This window comes from Mobula birostris, chromosome 9, assembly GCF_030028105.1.
Source record: "Mobula birostris isolate sMobBir1 chromosome 9, sMobBir1.hap1, whole genome shotgun sequence".
NCBI lineage: Eukaryota > Metazoa > Chordata > Chondrichthyes > Myliobatiformes > Myliobatidae > Mobula > Mobula birostris.
In genome coordinates, this window is record NC_092378.1 from 139,600,273 (window position 1) to 139,624,542 (window position 24,270).

Sequence of the window (24,270 nt, forward strand, 5' to 3'; positions counted from 1 at the left end):
TTTGTCTATCATTGTGACTTAAAATATGGTCTGATCTTCATTTACAAGTAATTAATACAGAAAACCAAGTAATTGCAAAGGGTTCACAAGCTTTTTCTTGCAACTGTATGTCATGAAATGTTATTTTGTTAGCAGCAGTACAGTGTAATACATGAAAATGTACTTCCATAGTTACAATATATAAAAATAGTGCAAAAGACCAAAATAGTGAGCCATTCAGAAATCTGATGGTGGAAGGGAAAGAAGCTGTTATAAAATGCTGAGTGTGTGTTCTCAGGGTCTAGTGAACCTTTGCTGCATTTCCTCAATTGAAGGCATATCCTCAATCTTTTTTTTTACAATGTTCCACTAGCACTCCTAATTGCTAGCTGCATCTGCACATTAGCTTTCAGGAAATTACATACAAAAACATCCAAGCCCTCTTAAGCATCAACATTCCCTAATCTGTAACCAGTTGAATAAATACTCTGCTTTTCTGTTTGGTGCACCAGGATAGAAACATAGAAAATAGGTGCAGGAGTAGGCCATTCAGCCCTTCGAGCCTGCATCACCATTCAGTACAATCATGGCTGATCATCCAACTCAGAACCCTGTACTAGCCTCCCCTCCATACCCCCTGAACCCTTTAGCCACAAGGGCCTTATCTAACTCCCTCTTAAATATAGCCAATGAACTGGCCTCAACTGTTTCCTGTGGCAGGGAATTCCACAGATTCACCACTCTCTGTGTGAAGAAGTTTTTCCTCATCTCGGTCCTAAAAGGCTTCCCCTTTATCCTCAAACTGTGACCCCTCGTTCTAGACTTCCCCAACATCGGGAACAATCTTCCTGCATCTAGCCTGTCCAATCCCTTTAGAATTTTATACGTTTCAATCAGATCCCCCTCAATCTTCTAAATTCCAGACAGTATAGGCCTAGTCGATCCAGTCTTTCATCATATGAAAGTACTGCCATCAAACTGGTGAACCTTCTTTGTACCCCCTCTATGGCAAGAATGTCTTTCCTCAGATTAGGGGACCAAAACTGCACACAATACTCTAGGTGTGGTCTCACCAAGGCCTTGTACAACTGCAGTAGTACCTTCCTGCTCCTGTACTCGAATCCTCTTGCTATGAATGCCAGCATACCATTCGCAAAAGAGTCCCCATTCCTCACTTGCCACTTTAACTTGTCTGTCCACATGAAGCCTTATTACATTCCCGTCAGTGTTCTCAACAGCTTCTGGTATTACGGTGATGACATTGTTTAACCTCTTGCCCCCAACATCAGAGCAGTCAGAATAGCATGCTAACAGTATAAAACAGATGTACTTTTCTTTGTTACAGACAGAACAATTAGAGTAGAGACCCTTTCACCACTAGGATAGTTTAATTCACTGGAGAAGGAAGAGGAAAGACTTAGGTCAGTGTATCCTGTACAGCCTCCTACTCTAGTTTCTGAAATGCTGTCCCCAGATGACAACCAAGGTCAGACAATGTACAAAAAAGTGGGAGTGGAGGTTACCCTTCTATAAAATTATTACACAGAGTGGACTCAATAGTTCCATAGACACACAAGACAGAAATCCTTTTGTTAAAGTGTAGCAAAGATCTAAAGAACTGGATTTCACATAGAAAACCTTTTTTCTTGTACAAATGCTAACAAAGTCTCAAGATAGTATCAGAGATTAGCCAGCATTTGCTAGAACTGTGCTCCAACACTGGACTCCTTATGAAGGAAGCATGGAAGTGGAAAGTGTAGCAATGTTGGAGAAAGGATTTAAATATTCTGCATAAGATTAGACTCGGCACTGGGAGTTTTGTTAGTTTCAATGGAAGAGGAATTAAAGTGTTAGCATGTTCTGGATTCTTAATTGTTTTGGTTTATTTGAATACTTAAGTGTTTTTCTCTGTTCTTTTTCTTAGTTTAACAGTCTGGTTGATTAAATAGTTTTCAGAGTTTGCTGAGCAGGTTTGTGCAAGAACTATCCTGCCTACCTACCCTATTCTCACAATTTACAGATACAGATCATCCCCAGATTATGGCAGGGCTCCTGTGGACCGTTTGTATCCCAGGCAGGTCTTAAGTCAGAAATGCAGCTGCAAACAGAGTCCCCACACGGGAGAAGGTGCCTGCAGCTCCACAGCAGCTAGTAAATCCGTACCACTGGCCTCCCAAACGCTCACTTGTATGCCATGGCTATATGCAAGTTGGGCCTTTGTATATTGGGGAAGACTTGAGAACACTGTGGAAATCTACAAGATCTCTTTATAATCTTCATCTGTGGATAGCCATATAATGGTGCAGTCAAGCCACTGCTGAGGATTTAGCCAGCTTCTTCCAATGGATTTTGATCTCCCAAATAGATAAGCTGGAGATTGGCCCAGACATGAACAGCAAGTGGAGGTACTTCACCATGGAATAGCAAGTGTGTTTTTCCCTAGGTGCAACTTTAGGCCCAGGGAAGAAATCAGACTGGAGCCCAAATACGTCTCGACTAAAGAAACAGTGCTTGTTTTAAATCTTCACCGAGACAGACGTAGCTAGTCCGAAGTAAAATGATTCAAGATCATTCTCAACATTGGAAGCTAATAGTAATGGACTATTGTGCCCATATCTTTCCCAGGCTAGTCATCAGGAATTTGTAACCTTCCATCCTCTTAACAGATTCAATAAAAAAAAACAAATGGAAGAATTTTTTTGAGTTAGTCTTTCTTTTAGAAACATTAAACATTCTTCCACATCTCTAAGACACAAGAACTAAAAGCAGGGAATAAACCAATATGATCCTTATACCTGTTGTAGCAATCAATAAGATTGCGTCTGATTATTTCTCCCAGCACTGTTTTCCTGCACTAATGGCATATTCCTTACTATCTATTGATCTGTACTCAGTATCTGAGCCTCTATAGAGACTGCAAGGATTCACGTTACTTGGTGGGGGGGGGGGGGGGGGAATCACTTCTCACTCTTGAACGGTTCACCCTTTGGGTACTAATACTCCACATACCCCATAAAGGGGATGCATCATTCACATATCTGGACTAGCATATCCTTTGTAAAATGTTGTACATTTCAATCAGATCATTTTTCATTCTAAATTCAAGCTGGCACAGGCTTAGGCGGTTTACTATCTCACTGCACAGCTTCAGTGTGTAGTTCTAGAGAGGAAAAAAAACATTAATTTTCACTTACATTCTGTTTTTGATGCCTGCACAGTGGCACATAAAATTATGTATGGTACATGATACCTGCAATTTTCACATTATTCACGTCATACTTAGTGGCTGCGGGGGGGGGGGGGGGGGGTGGTAACACACTGACTTTGCATGTTATGCCCTGATGTTAATGGTTTACAATGCTACACTGGCACTTAGTGTATTACCTCATCTACTTTGAAAAACTGGGAAACTATATACAGAATTTAACATAATGCCATGAGAACCATTGTTGATTCTAGTTCTCCAAAAGTTTTCCTGTGCAGCTGTGACAGCACAATTACTATGTCACATTACACCAGTAATAGTGCATCAAAATTACCTTATTAGTTTGGATATGCTTGGGGACAAGATGGAAATAGTGACATCAAGATGCAATTTTTTGTCTCATATGGTAATGTCAGAACTAATGTAAAATACTTTTACAGATATAGGGAAAGTCAGTATAGGAGGGAGAAATTCCAAAAGGAGCATCATGTAAAGTTAGCTTTAACAGTGGAAGAGTTGATACAAGTCACAATCATACTCTGACAAGTTAGACAGTTGATAAGAAACATAAATATTAGAATACTGTCATAGAACGTATTTATACAAGGAGGATCGTGTACTGTGTGCCTTACCTGTTTCTGGGGAAAAACAGAACAGTTGGAAATCGATCAACCATATATTCCCAAGGAAGGTCATTTTTGGCAACATTGATTCTGAAAGAATAGAACAGTTTTGTGAATTATTTTAGTATCCTATAACTAGTCATATTGAAGAAAGGGAGTTAGATCACAAGAATTAGGTGCAGAATCAGGCCATTTGGTTCACTAAGTCTGCTCCACAAGCAAATGTTGGATTTCCACCAAACAAATAAGGGATCCAAAATACCCAGTGAATAAAACTGTGATGGTTCAAATCTTAAATGACTTGTAGCTAATGTATCTGCAGCAAGAAGAATTTTATGCATTGTTCAAGATCCAGTTTGCTTGACCCCTGATTGCACAGATAGAGCTGAAAGTGAGTGACTTACTGCTTTAAGCGCCCAACATCACCAGGTTCAGGAACAGTTATTACCCTTCAACCATCAGGCTCCTGAACCAGTGTGCACAACTTCAGTCACCTCAATACTGAACTGATTCCACAACCTATGAACTCACTTTCAAGGACTCTACAACTCACGTTCTCAATATTATTATTATGAGCTTTTTTGTATCTGCACAGTTGACTTCTTTTGCACATTGGTTGTTTGTCCATCTCTGTTTGTGTAGTTTATTGTATTTCTTTGTATCCACTGTGAATGCCCATATCTCAAGGTAGTGTATGGTGCCATACAGCATATATATTTTGATATTAAATTTACTCTGATCTTTATAATTCTTTGTAACTGGTAGATGTAGGGAAGAAATTTCACCAAATACTGATATTCCTGTTTTATACCATTCATTGAATTCAGTCAATTAATTTTAAATTCATGAAACAGTTATTAAAATATATGGTAGTTTTAACAAACTACACTGTCACTATGCATTCACTGCATTCAGAACAATCATTATACAGTGCTGACTAAAAATAATGTTATTGTTGCCAAGCTGGCTGATCTGTAGACTGCTGAGTAATCACATGTCATAAACTACAGCAGCAACTTCTGATTTTAAAAGATTTAATCACACTGTTTAAAGTGCCAATAGATAGAATGTAGAAAGTGCAGCGGGGGCGGGGGGGAGAAAACTTGAATGAACACAGTAACCAGCCTCATGAACACAATACAAGAAGAGACGTTTTGTATTTATAATGTTACTGAATACATTAGGCAGGTATGTCTCCAAACGGTTCAATAAAGCACAATCGTTTTACAGGTAAGTGGGATTAGCTGCTCCATTTACAGATGGATCCCAGCTTGGACAGATCTTCAATGGAGAACTGAGGAAGAACTGAACAAGAATAAAACTTAGTACCACTAGACCTTTAACTTTCAGTGACTCAGTTCACCAATACATCTGAAGGACCGGTTCTTGGAGATTTTAAGCATTGTCTCAACACTGCCAAGGGTACTAATCTAGCATCTGACGCTCATTTTAAAACACAAAGCGATGTTTGATGCTGCTGTGTGCAAACTTGGCAGAATGTGACCGGGGTAAGGTATCACCAACAGAATTCAAATACGATTTATTGAAATAATGTGACAAAATTTTAGGCATTTCATTGATATTTCGTTTTCGCTGCTAACTTACAAAAGGCAAGATTTTAGGAAATATCTGTGGGTGAGTATGTGGGTCACACTGCCTTTATACAAATGTACCTCCTCTGTATTTAATACCTCAACTTACAACTTACCAGCTTGGCAAGAAGAGAAACAACATTATTAACACAAATGATCAAGTTTAGAGACAAGAGGATGGAAAGCATGTACTTTGCCCTCACCTGGCTTCACCCATCACTTTCCAGCTTGTACACCTTCCCCTCCCCCCTTTTTCTGGCTTCTTCCCCTTTCCTTTCCAGTTCAGATGAAGGGTCTCAGCCCAAAACACTGATTCTTTGTTCCTCTCCATAGATACTGCCTGACCTGCTGACCTTCAGCATTCTGTGTGTGTTAGTTTGGAGTTACTTGCTCTACAAGTGGGTGCCACATTAGTGTAATGGTTGATGCGACACTATTACAGCTCAGGGCACTGGAGTTCAATTCCGGCGCCGTCTGTAAGGAGTCTCTATACATTCATTCGTGGAATGTGTGGCTTTTCCCCAGGTACTCCAGTTTCCTCTCACAGTCCAAAGATGTACCAGGTAGGTTAACTGGTCACTGTAAATTGTCCCATGATTAGGTTAGGTTAATTGGAATTGCTGGGGTGACGTAGCTCAAAGCGATTTAAGTATTTTTTTGATTCAACACACTTTGAAGGAAAGCGAAGCAAACTGGGCCTGTGCTGTGTAGTTTAGGAAATTAGATTACTTCTGTGAAACATACAAAGATTCTGGGGCTTGCACAGGTTTCTCAAGTGGGTAATCTAAAACTAGGAGACATAGTCTCAAATTAAGAGCACCCTTTCATGAATGAGCATGTTGGAATTTGTCCTCCGAGGGTTGTGAATCATTGGAATACCCTACCCCAGAAACGTACAAAAGTTGAATCATTAAATATATACAAGTTTGATTGTTGGGAAGTCAAAAGGTTGGTGGGATCAAGAGGAATGGGAAGCCAAGGCAATGATCTGTGCAAAGGTGCAGCAGGCTCGAGGATATACTTCTACTCCTATATACTGAATGAAAAAAAATGAGATTGGAGAATTTACGCAAAGTTTCAGGCTAGGGGTGGGGGAAGGAGAGGAAGAATAATGAAAAAGGAACATGCAACAACAACAACAACAAAAAAAAGCTTCAAAATAGAGTTATTTCTTACCTGGCTGTTACAACTCCATCATTGGCATGGAAGAGACGAGCAACCTGAATGAAGATATGATTGAGAACAGTGCAAAATCCACACCACTGCGTGTAGTAGAGTAACAAGACATTCTGTAAGAAAAGAGATAAGTCAGCATTATTGAATATTTACATTAAATATAGTAATGTATATTACTTAATGTATTAAATAAGGAAAGAAAGGAAATAAGTGAAGATGTTAGGATTGGTGGCGTTCATTCTTTTACACACATTTACAAATTTGTTCTCTATAAACAAACATAAAATAGAATGTCATTGGATTTTGTGATTTTTATGTAGACACATGATACCTATTAAATCTAGTTGCTTATAGTAATAACATGTTTGCAGCTGTTGAAAAAACAACTTTGGAAAGAAATCATAAGTATAACTACACTTAATAGTCTTTTCAGATTTTTAATGTTGAAAGCAAAAGTTTTCCAGTAATATTTTTATTTTCAAATACCTCTCGGAACCTAAAAGAAAAATATCCTTGAACAGACTGGTGTAATATGAAATCAGTTCAAAAGTGAAGAGTTGCTGGCTCAGGTACTGTGTGTAGAGTCTGTACATGATCAAGACTGTTATGGTCATAGTCAGGGCAACGCAGCATGAATACAGGCCGTTTGGCCCAACCACTTGTGAGCAAGTTCTTCAAGTTCAAAGGACATTATCAAGGTATGTATACATTATAGAACAATGGGATTTGTCTCCTTACAGGCAGCCACAAAGCAAATTAACTCCAAAAGAACCATTAAATAAAAAGATCATCAAAACACCCAATACACAGAGAGAGAAAAAAAAAACCAAATCATGCAAACAGTAAAAGTAAGCAAGTAGCTTCAGAACTTAAGTTTTACAAAAGACATGAAGCCAGTCATCTCTGGAGCTGGAGCAGACCACAGCTTCAGTTCATCACACAGCTGAGTAAACGTTGCAAAACCACAAGCGCAAAACCAGTCATCACTGCAACCAGAGGCCACAGCCTCAGTTCAACACAGAGCTGAGTAAACACTGCGGAGCAACGAGCAGAACCAGGTAGAAGCAGCTATCACTTCCAGTCCTGACACTATGACCTTTTCAATCGAGCCCAGTACTTAACTCCAACTAAGCATCAGGTCTTTTTTCCCTCTCGGACCTGGACCCCAGATCCCACCGCCACAATGTGGCTTTTCCAGTGCAGCCTGTCACTTCAATCAGATATCAGGACTTTTTTCGCTTTCGGGGATGTCTCAACGCTGCCTCAACCCCGCCTCCGTTCACCCCTCCATTGTTAACAGTGATCATTATTAGTGTTATTAATAAGGTATTTGGTAGCTTCTTTTGTTTTGCTTTTTGCCGCCGATAAGTAATCACGGGCATCACCAGCACCATCATAAATCAGAATTCATATCTCGCAGAAAGAGAAATCTGGGTATTTAAGTGGTCTGAAGAGTCTCCTTAAATAATTCAGGAGAAAATTCCCAGCTGTCTGCTTTCAGCCAGATTGGTTAGCCTTGGTTTGCATTTTCTAGGAAATTACAAAATGTCATGAAGTTTTATTGCCGCTTTCATGGCGCCAAACATCCCAGGCTTTTTCACAAAGCCTAACCAAATAAAATCTAATTATACACTGTTTAAGAATTTTGCTCATCTCTGGCTAGAACTGGAAAACCACTATCAACATATTTTCAATGGAAAAGATCATCTTTGACTTTCTAACCCATGCATTCAATTGCACCATCGGAGACAAAATGGAGGTCACATACTGATGTACATGACCATGTGTTCTGCTTCTGTGTTCACTAATCCAGTGTCGATGAAACATACTGAGCTGTATACTGAACCCTATTTTTTTTGAATGAGGTCATCAATGTTAACTAAAAAATTCAAGTAATGGTTTATTTTCTTTTAATATTTTTAATTAACTTAAATCTCTAGTTGCAAGATATTTTTAAATCTACTTTTAAATCTCTCCAATTACCAACGAAGTGCAAAAGCAGTTAAATGGGTCTCTGACAGTAGCGAGCTGTCAAAGGTCTTCGGGGTATTCTTAGGATCTGCCAACCAATATCTAGTCAACAATCAAGGCCTGATTTACTTCACAGGATGGCCCTGGCACCCAGGTCTGTCAATCTCCTGTAGCTGCAGAAGGCACCAAGGTACAATAAGCAGCACTAGCAAGTCACTTGGAGAAACCAGTAGCATCTTCCTTGCTTAGCAACAATGAATGTTGTATATAGGGAATAGGCAGAAATTGAGAGAAAGCACATTAGTATATTGTTACAGATTCACTTCACAAGATTTTCATTTACATCAGTCAAACGACAGAGCCATGCACCTCAACCTTTGTTATAAAATTCTTTTGACAAGTTGATGCTTTTCAGTTTTAAAACATTTCCTTTCAATGAAACATATTATGTTTCGTAACCCCAAAATAACACTAATTGAAAGCAAAAAAGACAGGAGTCTAAGATGATGTGTCTTAGCTTCATTTTTACTTTAGCAACATGCACACGTAAGATATGGTGGCATAATGGCGTATGATATTTACATACTTCTACACAATCTCCAATGTATTATGTAAACAAAGAATACTTAATCAAATAATATATTTACAATATTACTCCAGTTTTACTTAAGTATTAAATCCACAACACCCCTCCTAGGTTAACTATAAATTTCAACTTTATATACACAGATTATACTGTATATACATTTACAGTATACACACTATATTACATATACTACACACACACACACACAGTATACTATGTAATACTACTATAAAGGCTTCCACAACATAGTAAGTTTTAAATTGTCCCATTCAGGCCTAAAGATTTAACTTGCTATGGAGAATGTTTTACTCTTGTGGGATAACTTATTTCCTGACAGGGGAGTTGCGGGGTGGTCACTCTGCTTGGCAGAAGCTTGTGGCTGTGAAACAAATCATACATCCTAGGTTCTCCTCCATGGTGGTTGTAGGAGTTGGCTCTGGGACTGCAGGAAGTGGTTCTGGCAACTCTAGACTCCTTTCTTCTGGCTGCGTTGGCATCCTGAACAGTGCTTGGCAAGTTTCACTAAATGATGTGGATCATAATGTGTGAGTACAATGTCTGACATTACCATTTCCTTTTGGAAATCCATCTCATACTGCTTTGTCCATTGCCATTTCTTGCCTACCTGTAGTAATGAGCTCAAGGGGTGGAGTACAGTAGCCAGGTACCTGTTATAGTAGTTGACAAATCCTAAAAAGGACCGCAACTGTGACACAACCTTAAGCCTTGGAACATCCACCCTGAACTTTCTGACCACACTTATAATCCTTGTGCATTGTTGATGTGATCACAGTAAGTGATACTTGGTTTAAGGAATTCACACTTGTTCCAGGCCCATAACCTTCTAATCTTTTTAACACTTCAGATTTTGGCGCTGTTCCTTGTCATCTTTACCAGTAATAATGACCATCCAGGTAACAGTGAATGCCTGGACAGCCTTGGAAGACCTTGTCCGTAGCTTTCTACCAAAGTGCAGATATAGAAGATACTCCAAAACTAAGCCTAGTATAGCAATAAAGGCCTTTGAGTGTTTATGGTGAGAAACAAATTGAACTCTTCTTCCATCTCCATCTGTAGATAGGCCTCACTAGGTCCGCTTTGCTGAAATATTTCCCTCCATTAAGGTTTGCAAAGATATCCTTCATCTTAGGCAGAGAGTATTGATCTACTTTTAGTACTAGGTTGATGGTGACTTTAAAATCACCACAGATCTTGATGAACCCATTCTTCTTGGTTACTGGGTCCACTGGTCTTGCCCATGGGCTCCATTCAACCTTAGAATTTCTTCAGTCTCCATTGGCTACTTTATCATGGATGGTATAAGGAAATGGACGGGCTTTGTGAAACTTGGGTGTGGCATTTTCATTTAACACCATTTTACCTTTAATATGTTTGAGTTTTCCCAATGCCATCCTTGAACACTGCTGTGGCATCATCCAGTACCTTTTGTAATTTGCTTTCAGTTGACTCTATTACAGGGAATGTGGCAAGCAAATGTTGGATGGATCGCCAATCAAGTTGTAGTGATCTCGGCCACTCACAACCCCACAATGCTGGCCCTCCTGTTTTTAAACCACATGCAATCCAATGTTGTACCTGACTGTTACAGGTGTCATCTCCATAGGCATTACCTTTTCTCTAGTATTAGTTCTTAGTTGGATACCTTCAGGCTTCAGTTCAGTATCTTGGAAATGCCTTTCAAGCTCACTTTGTGGAATGACTGATACAGCCTAGCCAGTATCCAATTCCATTTTAATTTGCCATTCACTTCAGGTGCAAGCTTGTCTATTGTTCAGTTTTCACATTATAAATCTCAAGGCTACCCAGTCTTCTGTCACGCTCAGATTTTCATCAACACTATATAGATTAGTACTCTTTTTGAAATTGCAACATGACTTTTTTTTCCTCTTCCCTGTGCAGCCCATTTATTTTTGTCTGCTTGACATGCTCTTTGTATGCATCCTACTTTGTTGTTTTCTTTCCCTGCAAGTTTCACCTTAAAACCTGCATTGGTCTGGTGTATGTAAACCCCTGCCACAATGGTAACACAATTTGTTCAGCCAGGCAGGTTTCTATTTAGACATCGGAATTTTGTTCACACTCACTTTCATTCCTGAAGGCAACTCAACTGCATCTCCATCTTCTGTTTCCATTGATAAGATTTCAACTGCTCTTTTAAATGCAAGTTGTGCTTCAGTTACGAGCCGTTTTTAAATGCTTTCTTGTACAATTCCACAAACTAAATGATCTCTCAGTGTATTATTATGCCTATCACCAACCTGACAATCTTTTCAATTCAGCCACATACACTAAAATGGACTCCCTTTGTTTTTGATTCCACCAATGGCTTTGGTTCTAAATGTTCCTGCATTACTTTCACGATATCAACAAAGTTCATTCTGGCTGGTTTATTTTCAGCAGTCAAACAGTCTGCCTTAAACCCAGTACACCCAGCAAAACTGGCACCTGTTCCTCATTGGCTGTTCTGTTTGCTTTAAAATATAATGCTCAATTTGCTCAGTATACAATATCCAGTTATCTTTTGTGAGGTTGAACGCTCCAATCTTTCCAGTGAAGCCAGCCATATCTGCTTTTTAAAAAAATTATTATTTTCTAGTAACACCCGGTGCTGTTTATGAACTCATGAATTTGTTCATTTTCTACCCTTTTTTTTGTTAAACTCTTCCGAAGAACATGTGCTGCATTGCCTTTTTAAAATAAAACTGAATGCCTCGCTGTAACAGGTACGTAGTCATGTAGTGTTTGTTTCAAACTTTATCACCACTGTTATGTTTTGTAACTCTGAAGGATAAAACTGATTGAAAGCATAAAGATGGGAACCCAAGAAAACGTGTTTTAGTTTCATTTTTACTTTAGCAAGATGTGCATGTTCAATGTGGCAGTGTAATAACACGTCATTTATGTAATTTTATATATAACCCGCAATACATTAAACAAGAATGCTTAATCAAACTATAATTACTGAAATATTAAATACAGTCAGAGGCAGCATACTTTAAAAAGAGTAAATGAATTATTAAGCTCTCAAACAGATGGTCTTGTGATTAAAATCATCACTTTTGAGGGAAATATTTCTCCACAATGATTAATCATAGCAGAAAAGGGTACTACCAACAATTACTGTAAATGCTGAAGGTTTAAATACATGTCATGGGGGTAAATTGTATGAGGTGGAAAAAGGGATTAGGTTCTTCAGGCAAAGTTGAGTAAGATTAAAAAGATCACAAAAAGGTAGCAATCTCCAGAATAATTCTAGTGTCATGTGATAGTGAGAACTAAAATAGGAAAATGAACACATTTCTAGAGAAATAACATCTGAAAGAGGGCTTTAGATTCCTCAGGAAGAGGAAATGTATGTAATTGAGATGTGACCTTTGAGCCTGATGAACTGCACCTGCAGAGGAGTGACTCACAGAACAATACAATATAGGAACAGGCCCTTCAGCCCAGAACGTTGAGTCAAACTGACTAAATTAGTAACCAAGTGGCCTACTAAACTAATCCCTTCTGTCTACACAATGTCCATATCCTTCCATTTTCCTCACATTCATGTGCCCATCTAAAGGTCTCTTAAAAATCCCTAATGTAGCTTCCTCTACCACCACCCCAGGCACCCATTCTGTGAATATTCTTGTTCCTCACATCACCTTTGAAATTACCCCCTCTCATCCTAAATGCTTGCTCTCTAGTATTAGACATTTCAAACCTGGGCGGGAAAAATACTGTCTACTCTATGCCTCTCATAATCTTATAAACCAGGGGTAGGCAACCTTAAGCACAAATGATTTTCTAGCATGTGTTATTCATTAATTTGAGGCCAAACATAACTAGATGTATTTAAATGGATAATTCCCATATTTCAAGTTTTTTTAAAAATGGCATTTATCTGGCCCACCGTCTGCTCATTAATACGCGATCCGGCCCACAGAGACAAAAAGGTTGCTGACCCCTGTTATAAACCTTTATCAGGTCTTCCTTCATCCAGAGAAAACAACAAGTTTTTCTAACCTCTCATTATAGCACATGCTCTCTAATCCAGGCACACTCTCCAAAGCCTCAACATCCTTCTTATCAACGCACATCAAAGTTGCTGGTGAACGCAGCAGGCCAGGCAGCATCTCTAGGAAGAGGTACAGTCGATATTTCAGGCCGAGACCCTTCGTCAGGACTAACTGAAGAAAGAGCTAGTAAGAGATTAGCTAGCTCTTTCTTCAGTTAGTCCTGACGAAGGGTCTTGGCCTGAAACGTCGACTGTACCTCTTCCTAGAGATATTGCCTGGCCTGCTGTGTTCACCAGCAACTTTGATGTGCGTTGCTTGAATTTCCAGCATCTGCAGAATTCCTGTTGTTAACATCCTTCCTATAATGGGTTTCTCTTGATGTGGTCTGACTAACATTTTATTAAACTGCAACAAACATCCTCAAATATCCTATGTGTTACTGATGATGGGGACAGCTTGAACAGTTTGATAGGAGAGTCAGAAGGGAACAGAAGGTAGGGATTCAGGTGTTGGGGCATTTGAAAAGGCTATAGTGCACAAAATAATGGGTAACAATCACCAGAATGTTTCAGGAAGGGTCAGAACATACATGAACACAAGTCAATCAGCAAAAATTAAAAAGGTACAAAAAAGATTAAGTTAAAAGCAAACAATTGGGAAAGACAGGTCACAGTGGATTAGCCTGGCATTAGGATTTCAAATGTGGCAACAGAAAAGTAAATTAAATAACAAAATTTGATTTGTCAAGTACTTACATAAATCTGCAAAGTACAAGGGAATAAGAGGTTAACTTACAGCAAACAGTTGCATGGGAATATGATATGTTGGCATAGATAAAGTGAATACACGTTCCTGTTTCCAGGGAAAAGGAACCAAAGTCAGAGGGCACAAGTTTAAAGCAAGAGGAGAAAGATTTATAAGGGACTTGAGGGGCAAGTTCATGCAGAGGATGATGTGTACATGGAATGAATTACTAGAGAAAATGGCTGAGGTGCAGTAATATATTTAAATAGTTGTACAAGTACATGATTGGAGCAGTTAATATGGATATGGGCCAAATGAAATTAGCTGAGGTGAACACCTTGGCTGGCATGGACAAGCTTGGGGATATATTCCTGGACAAATATGCTCGGGAAGGAAAGGAAGGGCAGAAGTATGATGCAAGAGTACATCACAACACTGGCAAAAAAATTTAAAAGTAGAATTTGTTTAGTTATAACTATGTATTAGAGGGTCTATTTCCTCAAGAACTAGAGGAGGAAACATGCAGAGGAATTTTCATTTAAGTACAAAAGCTACAGAGCAGTTGTAGACATGATGAAAACCCTTGGTCCGAAATATCAACTGTCTATTCTTTTCCATTGATGCTGCCTAGTTTGCTGAGTTCCTCCAGCATTTTGTGTGTGTTGCTCCAGAGGGAGATTTGAATTATCCCAATATAATAATAGGTTACTAAAGGTCAGAGAAGATTGAATTTCTGATGTGCCCAGAACTAAATAAATTCCTGGGTTCAATTTAAATCAAAAGTAGTAACATACATTAAAGATTGTTTAATGTCAATTCCAGTACACAAGTGTAAACGAGAATGAAATAATTGTTACTCTGGATCCAATGTAACACAAAAAGAAACATAATAAGAAAGAGAACACAATACTAAAAAACACAATAAATATAAATACATAAGATAGCTATATACATAGATTGATTGTATGTTCATAAAGTAGTGGTGGCGAGGGGTGTGGAGGGCTGGGTTAGTGGGTGGAGGCGCTGATCAGTCTTACTGCTTGGGAAAAGTAACTGGTTTTGAGTTGGATGGTCCTTTATCCCATTAAACCATTTAATAGGAAAATGGCAATATCCAAAACAAGCTTCTTGGTGGAATTACATTAAAATTGATTTAATTGTAAACATCACGCAACCACTGCTCCCACTAAGCTGCACATGTGCGCAACCGCACGGTAACTGAAATGCTCCCATGCACAGTCTTTTTTGCCACACAGCTGGAAATTTCTCTTATATGATGTTTCATTAAAGAGCCGCACAGTTTTCAGCTCATGTAAAAATTTCCTGCACAGAGCAATGATTGGTCTGCGCAGCTGTAAAAACAAATTTAGGAGAGAACATTGCATATAACAATAATTACACATTGACATTAACAGGATTATTGTTTTAAGGTCCTGAAGGAAACAAAGTCAATCTGAGAATGACACACACAAAATGCTGGTGGATCTCAGCAAGTCAGGCAGCATCTACGGAAATGAATAAACACCAGAATAAGATTTCACTTATCACCTTCTAGCTTGTATTCCATCTCCTCTCCCTGCCCCCCCATCTTATTCTGGCACCTTTCCCCTTCTTCTCCAGTCATGTTGAAGGGTCTTGGACCAAAATATCAATTGTTTATTGATTTCCATAGATGATGGGAGGGAAATAAACAGTGGATGTTCTGGGCTGCACTCTTCATCAGGAAGTCTTTGTGTCTCTGGCATCTGCAGAATCTCTTGTGTTTACAATCTGAAAATGAACATTTATATTCTGAGAAGCATGCTACCAGATCCAAGATAAGACTATGGGTCTATTCCAGCATCATTTTATGCATCCATTTGGTATGCAGTGGGTTTAAAATGTGTGAACATTATTCTTTCTCATAATTAACTTCCACCAAAACAATAGCTTGCAATGAAAGACTTGATGAAAAGTGGGAATTATTCGAGATGTACAGTAAAATTAGAAAAGAGGCAACCACTAAATAACTGCTTACACACATTATGTACAGACAACCACTGCATTACTGCCATTTAGGCAACGGAAATTCATTATTACACAATTCATAAATCCCTACCCAAAAGTTCCAGATTTGGAATAAAATTCACTCTTAAAAGAACTTGTATGAGAAAAGCATTTCAATTTGATGAACATTCAGTGGCCACTTTATTAGATACATTTGCTCGTTAATGCAAGTATCTAATCAGCCAATCATGTAGCAGCACTGAATGCATAAAAGCATATTGACAAGAGATTCAATCTTGTTCAGACCAAATATCAGAATGGGGAAGTAATGTGACCTTACTGACTTCGACCACAGAATAATTGCTAGCGTCATACTATCGCTGAAACTGCTGATCTCCCTGGATTTTCAGACACAAGTTGTTAAGAGTTTACAGAAAATGGTACAAAAAACAAAAAAACACATCCATGAGCAGCAGTTCTGCAGGTAAAACACCTTGTTAATGTGGTCAGAGGAGAAGACCCACAGTGCTTCAAGCTGACGGAAAGGTGACAGTAACTCAAATAACCATGCGTAACAACAGTGGTGTGCAGAAGAGAAGAGCATCTATGAACGCATATCAAACCTTGAAGTGGATTGGCCATAGCAGCAAAAGACTAAACAGGGTTCTACTCCTCTGGCCACTTTATTAGGTACAGGAGTGTATCCAAATAAAAGTGGCCACTGAGCGTATGTGTAGATACCATGACTTTGAGTTTTAGATTAGATTAGATTCAACTTTATTGTCATTGTGCCAAGTACAGATACAAAGCCAATGAAATGCATTTAGCATCTGACCAGAAATGCAAAGAATAGTGTTACTTACAAAATAACTGCGAATAAAAAGTGCTACAGCACACAAATATAAAAGTACTGAGACAGTACAATACGGATGCAATACTGCTTAGCGCTGTGATGTGAGGTTCAGCAGGGTCACAGCCTCAGGGAAGAAGCTCTTCCTGTGCCTGCTGGTGCGGGAGCGGAGGCTCCTGTAGCGCCTACCGGATGGGAGGAGAGCGAAAAGTCCATGGTTAGGGTGAGATGCATCCCTGATAATCCTTCCCCGCCCCCCCCCCCCCAGGGCAACGTTTATGGTTGATGTTCTCAATGGTGTGCAACTGGATGCCGATAATCCGCTGGGCAGTTTTCACCACACGCTGGAGTGCTTTGCGGCCCGATAAGGGACAATTGCCACACCATACTGAGATGCAGTTGGTGAGTATGCTCTCAATGGTACAGCAGTAAAAGTCCATCAGTATTCTGGGACAGAGGTGAGCTTCCTTACTAAAAAAAAAAAATCACAAAATGGACCATTTAACAGAAAAAGAATTTCCTCTATATGTTCGGGGTCATCTTCAATTGCACTTTGAATTGACTGCTACACTTTTATAATAAAGTCTTCTAGCTAGGCTAGATTTTTTTTTGAAAATGCAACCAATTAAGCGCCAAGTAATTTTTCACTACACACTTAATTACCTTGGCATCCACAACTGATTATATCTTAAAGATGGACCTGGTAGAAAGATATTTCAAAGGGTATAAAAACAGGATAGCAGAACAAGAGGGGCGAAGGTGCAGAGTTCTCTATAAGGAAAAAATTGTAAGAGGCCTGTAAGCCAGGATAGAAGCTTTAAGAGAAGTTTTGATATTTCATCTACTTCCCATTCCAATCCTTTTAAGTGCCAGACTAAGCCAGATCCAATTTACTGTAAACCTTTTGCCATCCAGATATATCAACTACTAATCCGCAGGAAGAGGACATGTGCCAGACAGAACTGGGAGATTCAACTCCCAGCAGCAAAGGCAGACCTTCGTCAGCAAGGTCTGGATGGTTTGGAAATTAGCCAAACAACTCTGAATCTTTTGGCATGAAACAGATGGTTACGTTGGATCAGATGTCCCTGCCCTACCTTTATACCTGCATTAACCACATACGCAAACTACATATGACCACAACGATTACCGCTAATGACAAAAATATCAGAGGAATTAAAATCTTAAATGCATCATAAACTCCTAGACCTGGGACTCAACATCTTCCTTACCAACTGGGTCCTTGATTTTCTGATCAGCAGAGCAAAATCAGTAAGGACAGACAGCAATGCTACCTCCACAATTATTCTGAACACTGGTGCCCCACAAAGCTACATCCTCAGCCCCCTACTCTACACTCACAACTGCATGGCCAGATTGTGCTCCATCTCCATTTACAAGTTTGCAGATGATACCACTGTAGTGGGCTGTTTCTCAAATATCAATGAGTCAGAGAACATGAAGAGAGCCTAGTGACATAGTGTCATGCCAACACTTCCCTCAATGCCAGCAAAACAAAAGAGCTGGCCACTGAATTCACACTGCTGAGGTCAAGAGGCTTGATGGCTTTAAGTTCCTCGGGGTGAGCATCACTAATAGCCTGCCCTGGTCCATTCACGTTGACACCATGGCCAAGAAAGCTCACCAACACCTTCATTTCCTCAGGAGGTTAAAGAAATTTAGCATGCTCCCTTCGACCCTATCAAAGTACCACAGGAAGCAACCTATCCAGATGTATCATGACTTGGTATGGCAACTGCTCTGCCCATGACCACAAGAAACTGCAGAGTTGTGGACACAGCTCAGCACATTACAGAAACCAGCCTCCATTCCATGGTCTCTGATTACGCTGGCTGAATTACTGAAGCAGTGGGGTACAGACAAACACTCCACCCATCCCAGACAACCTCTGTTCTCTTCCCTCCTATCATACAAAAGCCTGAAAGCACAATACACCAGGCCCAAGTACAGCTTTCATACTGATATTTAAAGATCAGAAGCAAAACCTGGTTTAATATCACTGGCATATGTTGTGAAATTTGTTGCTTTGCAGCAGCAGTACATTACAATACATAATAATAACTAATAAAAGTTAAATAAATAGTGAAAAAAAGAGGAAAAATAAAGTGACATAGTGTTTGTGGGTTCACGGTCCATTCAGAAATCTGATGGCAGAGGGGAAGAAGCTGTTCCTGAAATGTTGAGTGTGAGTCTTCAGGTCATGTACCACCTCGATGGTAGCAAGAAGAAAGCATGCGCTGGGTGATGGAGGTCCTTAATAATGGATACTGCCTTTTAAAGATTTCCTGGATGCTGAGGAGGCTGCGTTTACAACTTTCCACAACTTTTTCTGATCTTGTGCAGTGGCTCCTCCATACAAAATGAAAGATGGAACCAGTTAGATTCTCCTTCACGGTACATCTGTAAAAATTTGCGAGTGTCTCTGGTGACATATCAATTCTCCTCAAACTCCTAATAAAATATAGCCGTTATCAGGCCTTCTTAGGCATTCGAGCTGTTCCTAGCCACACAGCCGTGGGTGCACAGAGAGTAGAGCAGTGGGCAAAGCACATATTCTAGAGGTGTACCAGTGTCAAATGTCAGCACGGAGGAGATGTTATCTCCAATTCACACAGCCTGTGGTCTCCTAGTGAGGAAGTCAAGGATCCAGTTGCAAAGCGAGATTTTGGAGGTTACAGTTTAGAACGGGGATATGATTGTGTTGAACATAGAGCTGTAATCAATAAACAGTAAGCTGACGTAGGTATTACTATTGTCCAAGTGATCAGAAGCTAAATGGAGAGCCAGTTGGAATGCATCCACTGTAGACTTCTTGTGGCGATAGGCAAATTGCAGTGAGTCCAGGTCCTTACTTAGACAGAAGTTGATTCTAGCCATGACCAACTTCTCAAAGCACTTCACCACAGTAGACTTAAATGCCACAGGCTGACAGTCATTAAGACAGCTCATCCTACTCTTCTTGGGCACTAGTATGACTTTCGCCCTTTTGAAGCAAGTGGGAACCTCAAATTGCAACAGTGAGATATTGAAGATGTCTTTGAACATTCCCAACAGTTGGTTGACATAGGTTTTCAGATCCCTACCAGGTACTCCATCAGGGTCTGACACTGTGCGAGGGTTCACCCTCTTGAAACATGTTCTGATGTCGGCCTCCGAAGCAGAAGTCAAAGTCATCGATGCTGCAGGAATTCACAGAGGTATAGTTATATTTTCCATTTCAAAGGTGCATAAAAAGCACTGAGCTCACCTAGGAGTGAAACATCATAGCCATTATGTTAGGTTTTGCTTTATAGGAAGTAATGGCCTGCAACCCCTGCCAGAGTTGAGGTGCATCCAATTCCACCCAACCTCAATCGGAATTGCTTAATCACTCTTAAAATGACTGAATGGTTCCCCAATACAGTAAGATGGACTCAGTCTCAAACTACCTCATTATGATCTTGTACCTTATTGTCTGCCTGCACTGCACTCTCTCTGTAACTGCAGCACTTCATTCTTCACCCTTATTTCTTTTTAAACCTTGTACTACCTCCATGCACTGTTGCAATGAATTGATTTGTATGAATGGTATGCAAGTCAAGCTCTTCACTGTACCTCAGTACATTTTTATAGAGATACAGTGTGGAGAAGGCCCTTCGAGCCACATCTCCCAGCAATCCCCCAATTTAACCCTAGCCTAATCACGGGACAATTTACAATGACCAATTAACCTACCAACCAGTAAGTCTTTGGACTGTGGGAGAAAACCAGAAAATCCAGAGTAAACCCACACAGTCATAGGGAGAACATACAATCTCCCACAGGATCACCTGTACGTAAAGCGTGCTAACCATACCACCCTAATGTCTGACAAAGGGGACATTTCCTGCAAATAAAAAATACTAAATCGTAGAAGCATTACTACACGTTCATAAATCAGCAAGATATTTAGTGGATCTAGAAGTTGAATTGTTTAAAATACTGAAAAGTTCCACATCAACTTGTAGAGCATCTACACAAATATTGCTTGTTTACCCAAATCCAACAACAAACTGAAAAAAGCTGCCTGTTATTAATTCTAGAGTACAATCCCAATACCAGTTTCCAAAGGCAGGCAAGATAAATTGCGATCAATAACATTCATTCCATGAATTGACGATAAAGCATTTGATATTATTAACATCTTATTTTTGTTCTTATTCAACTCTGCATGTGAAGGCAATTACTTAAGGCAAACACACATCTCTTGACTACCAAATGAGAAATCCTGCATCAGTCGTCAAGAAATGTTTGCAAATTTTACTAAGGCTGTTTCACAGCTGCCTTTTAACAACCACCCAGGAGATAAGAGGTTGTAGTGACTGCACAAACAAAATTGCTTTGTAATTTAATTGTTTTCATAACAATAGGCAAGAAAGTTCAATTCCCGTTACAGGTTAGATTGGTTTTGAATGAGGCAGTATTAAGAGTTTCTGTTTCCTGTCAGTTTCACTACTTCCAAATCCTCATGACCAGTTCTATCAAGTGTAAGGCATAAAGCTCAAATGTGATGACAGTTTCGTGAAACCACTAGGCACAACAACAAGATCAGCTAGGATACAAAAATGTTTGTCAACACTTTTTGGAACTTTCAGGGTAGGAAGTTGTAAAATCAAGAAGGCCTACTTGAAATGGAAGCACTTGAATAGGAAAAAGAAAGATGAGGTTCATACTCCGATCAGAGTGGTGATCACTCTGACTCACTAGTTTGTGCAGAGATAAAGATATCCAAGAGCTAGCTATTTTTGTGTATTTATATGATAATTAGGAATGACACTAGGAAGTACATCATCTTTCAAACTTCTCAATGTGCAGATTTTGAACAGAATGTAAACTGGACTCCAAAGCCTTGGTTACTCCCATGACAAAGCACTTAGCTTAATGCATACGTCAAGAAATTAACAGAAGTTCAGCAATAGCTGTTGTTCCATCTTCTAAAGGAAGAAATATCATTTTAAAAGGAGCTACGAGAATACTTCAGTTAATGGACTTTGTCAAAATGCAAGGTTTCCTTCCAACTTTTACAATATTGTACTCTGCTTCAGCCAAGTTTGTTTGAGCTTGGACCATTATGAAAAGTAGTTGTTAGTACAAAACGAAATGTGAATTCCATTGCAACACACACACAAAACTGTGAAGGACCGCAGCAGGTCAGGCAGCATCTATGGAGGGAAATGAACAGAGCTGAGAGCTTTGCACCAGGATAATCTCAAACTAGCTATTTGCATTATTTTACAAGAAAATAGGAAATGCTTGAAGAAAATGCATACTCATTTAAACTTTACATCACAGTAATTGGAAAGTACTATGGCATTTTTAACAAGACAAATGGTTTTCGCCATAAACATCAATGCTTAGATAAGTAATGACAGAAATAAGAGGTTCACCTTTTCAACATCCAGTACAATATTGTCGAATGTCTCAGTTGTTACTTCAGCTATTAAATATTCTTCCTGAGCTTTAGATTTGGTTCCAGCAATAAGATGCCGATGTAATGGACTGTATGCCCTGCTGTAATTTTTTATTATGCTTTCTGCAACACAAAAATGGTATTCAAGTAAAAATTGAATATTTCTGACTGCATGTTATAAACACAAATTTCTAATACCATCAGTTGCGGTAAAAATAGGACTGCATCTCACCAGTTCTTCAACCCAATTACCAGCACTAGTAATGTTTTTATTTCAGGTTTCCAGCATCTGCCATATTTTAATTTGTAGAATTCCACTGGCCTGACAAGGGGTTTAGATGGGGTGGAGGTTGTTAGGTGTTTAGAAAGGTTTCCTGACACATTATGTAGATAAGCCTACAAGAGGAAAGGCTGTACTTGATCTGGTATTGGGAAATGAACCTGGTCAGGTCTCTCAGTGGGAGAGCATTTTGAAGATAGTGATCACAATTCTATCTCCTTTACCATAGCACTGGAGAGGGATAGGCACAGACAAATTAGGAAAGCGTTTAATTGGAGAAAGAGAAAATATGAAGCTATCAGGCAGGACCTTGAAAGCATAAATTGGGAACAGATGTTCTCAGGGAAACGTACAGCAGAAATATGGCAAACATTCAGGGGATATTTGAATGGCGTTCTGCATAGGTATGTTCCAGTGAGACAGGAAAAGTATGGTAGGGTACAGAAACCGTGGTATACAAAGACTGTTGAAAATCTAGTCAATAAGAAAAGCTTACGAAAGGTTCAAATAATTAGGTAATGATAGACATCTAGAAGATTATAAGGCTAGCAGGAAGGAGCTAAAGAATGAAATTAGGAGAGCCAGAGGGGGCCATGAGAAGGCCTTGGTGAACAGGATTAAGGAAAACCCCAAGGCATTCTACAAATATGTGAAGAGCAAGAGGATAAGACATGAAAGAATAGGACCAATCAAGTGTGACAGTGGAAACTTGTGTATGGAACTGGAGGAGATGGCAGAGGTACTTAATGAATACTTTGCTTCAGTATTCACTGCGGAATAGGATCTTGGCAATTATAGGGATGACTTACAGCGATGGAGGATAAGAGGTGACCTGATGAAGTTGCATAAGATGAGAGGCATTAATCTTGCGGATACTCAGAGGCTTTTTCCCAGGGCTGAAATAGTTAATACGAGAGGGCACAGTTTTAAGGTGCTTGGAAGTAGGTACAGAGGAGATGTCAGGGGTAGGCGTTTTTTTTCCACACGCAGTGAGTGGTGAGTGCGTGGAATGGTCTGCCGGTGGCGGTGCTGGAGGCGGATATGATAGGGTCTTTTAAGAGATTCCTGGATAGGTATATGGAGCTTAGAAAAATAGTGGGCTATAGGTAACCCTAGGTAATTTCTGAAGTAAATAGATGCTTGGCATAGCATTGTGGGCTGAAAGGCCTGTATTGTATTGTAGGTTTTCTATGTTTCTATGACATCTTGCAATTTGCTAAGCTTAGAAATAGACGACAAAAGATTAATTAATTAAAAAAATTTAGAGATACTGCCCGGATACAACATTGTAACAGGCCCCTCTACCCCACACTGCCACAATACACCCATGTGACCAATTAACCTACTAATCCGTACATTTTTGGAGCACCCAGGGGGAACCCACAGAGTCACGGGGAGAATGTAAAAACTTCTTAAAGACAGCAGTGGAATGAACCCGGGTCACCAGCGCTATAATAGCTCCATGAAGTGACTAATATTGTGCATCAAAATTAAATTCCAATCTAAAATAAAATATTGCAGATGCTGGAACCCTGACATAAAAATAGAAACAAATATCTGCAAGCAATACCCAGATCCCAAGAAATGAAAACATTAAAAAAGTGCCTTATTTCAATGCAACCGTTACAAAACAGAGTTATTTTGAGTTGGCCTGCTGCTGGTAAAGGAAGAATAAAAGACGTTCCACTCAAATCTGCTGTGAATGGATTAAAAACTGCAATTATCAGACTTCCCAACTAACTTCCCAATTAATTAAACTTACTTGACACTGATAATTTTTAGGAGGCAATTCACCTCTTCCACGTCA

At 39.5% G+C, this 24,270-nt stretch overlaps 1 protein-coding gene across 1 annotated transcript in view; it reads right to left on the reverse strand.

Annotated features, from left to right (window-relative positions):
- Positions 1-24,270, reverse strand: part of txndc11 (thioredoxin domain containing 11) — an 85,930-nt gene that overhangs the window by 5,348 nt on the left and 56,312 nt on the right. The window contains exons 9-11 of the mRNA XM_072268965.1: positions 22,161-22,306; positions 6,576-6,688; positions 3,817-3,897 (exon numbers count right to left, since the gene is read on the reverse strand). Of these exons, the coding sequence (XP_072125066.1) occupies positions 3,817-3,897; positions 6,576-6,688; positions 22,161-22,306 (340 nt within the window). The remainder of the gene's footprint in view (positions 1-3,816; positions 3,898-6,575; positions 6,689-22,160; positions 22,307-24,270) is intronic.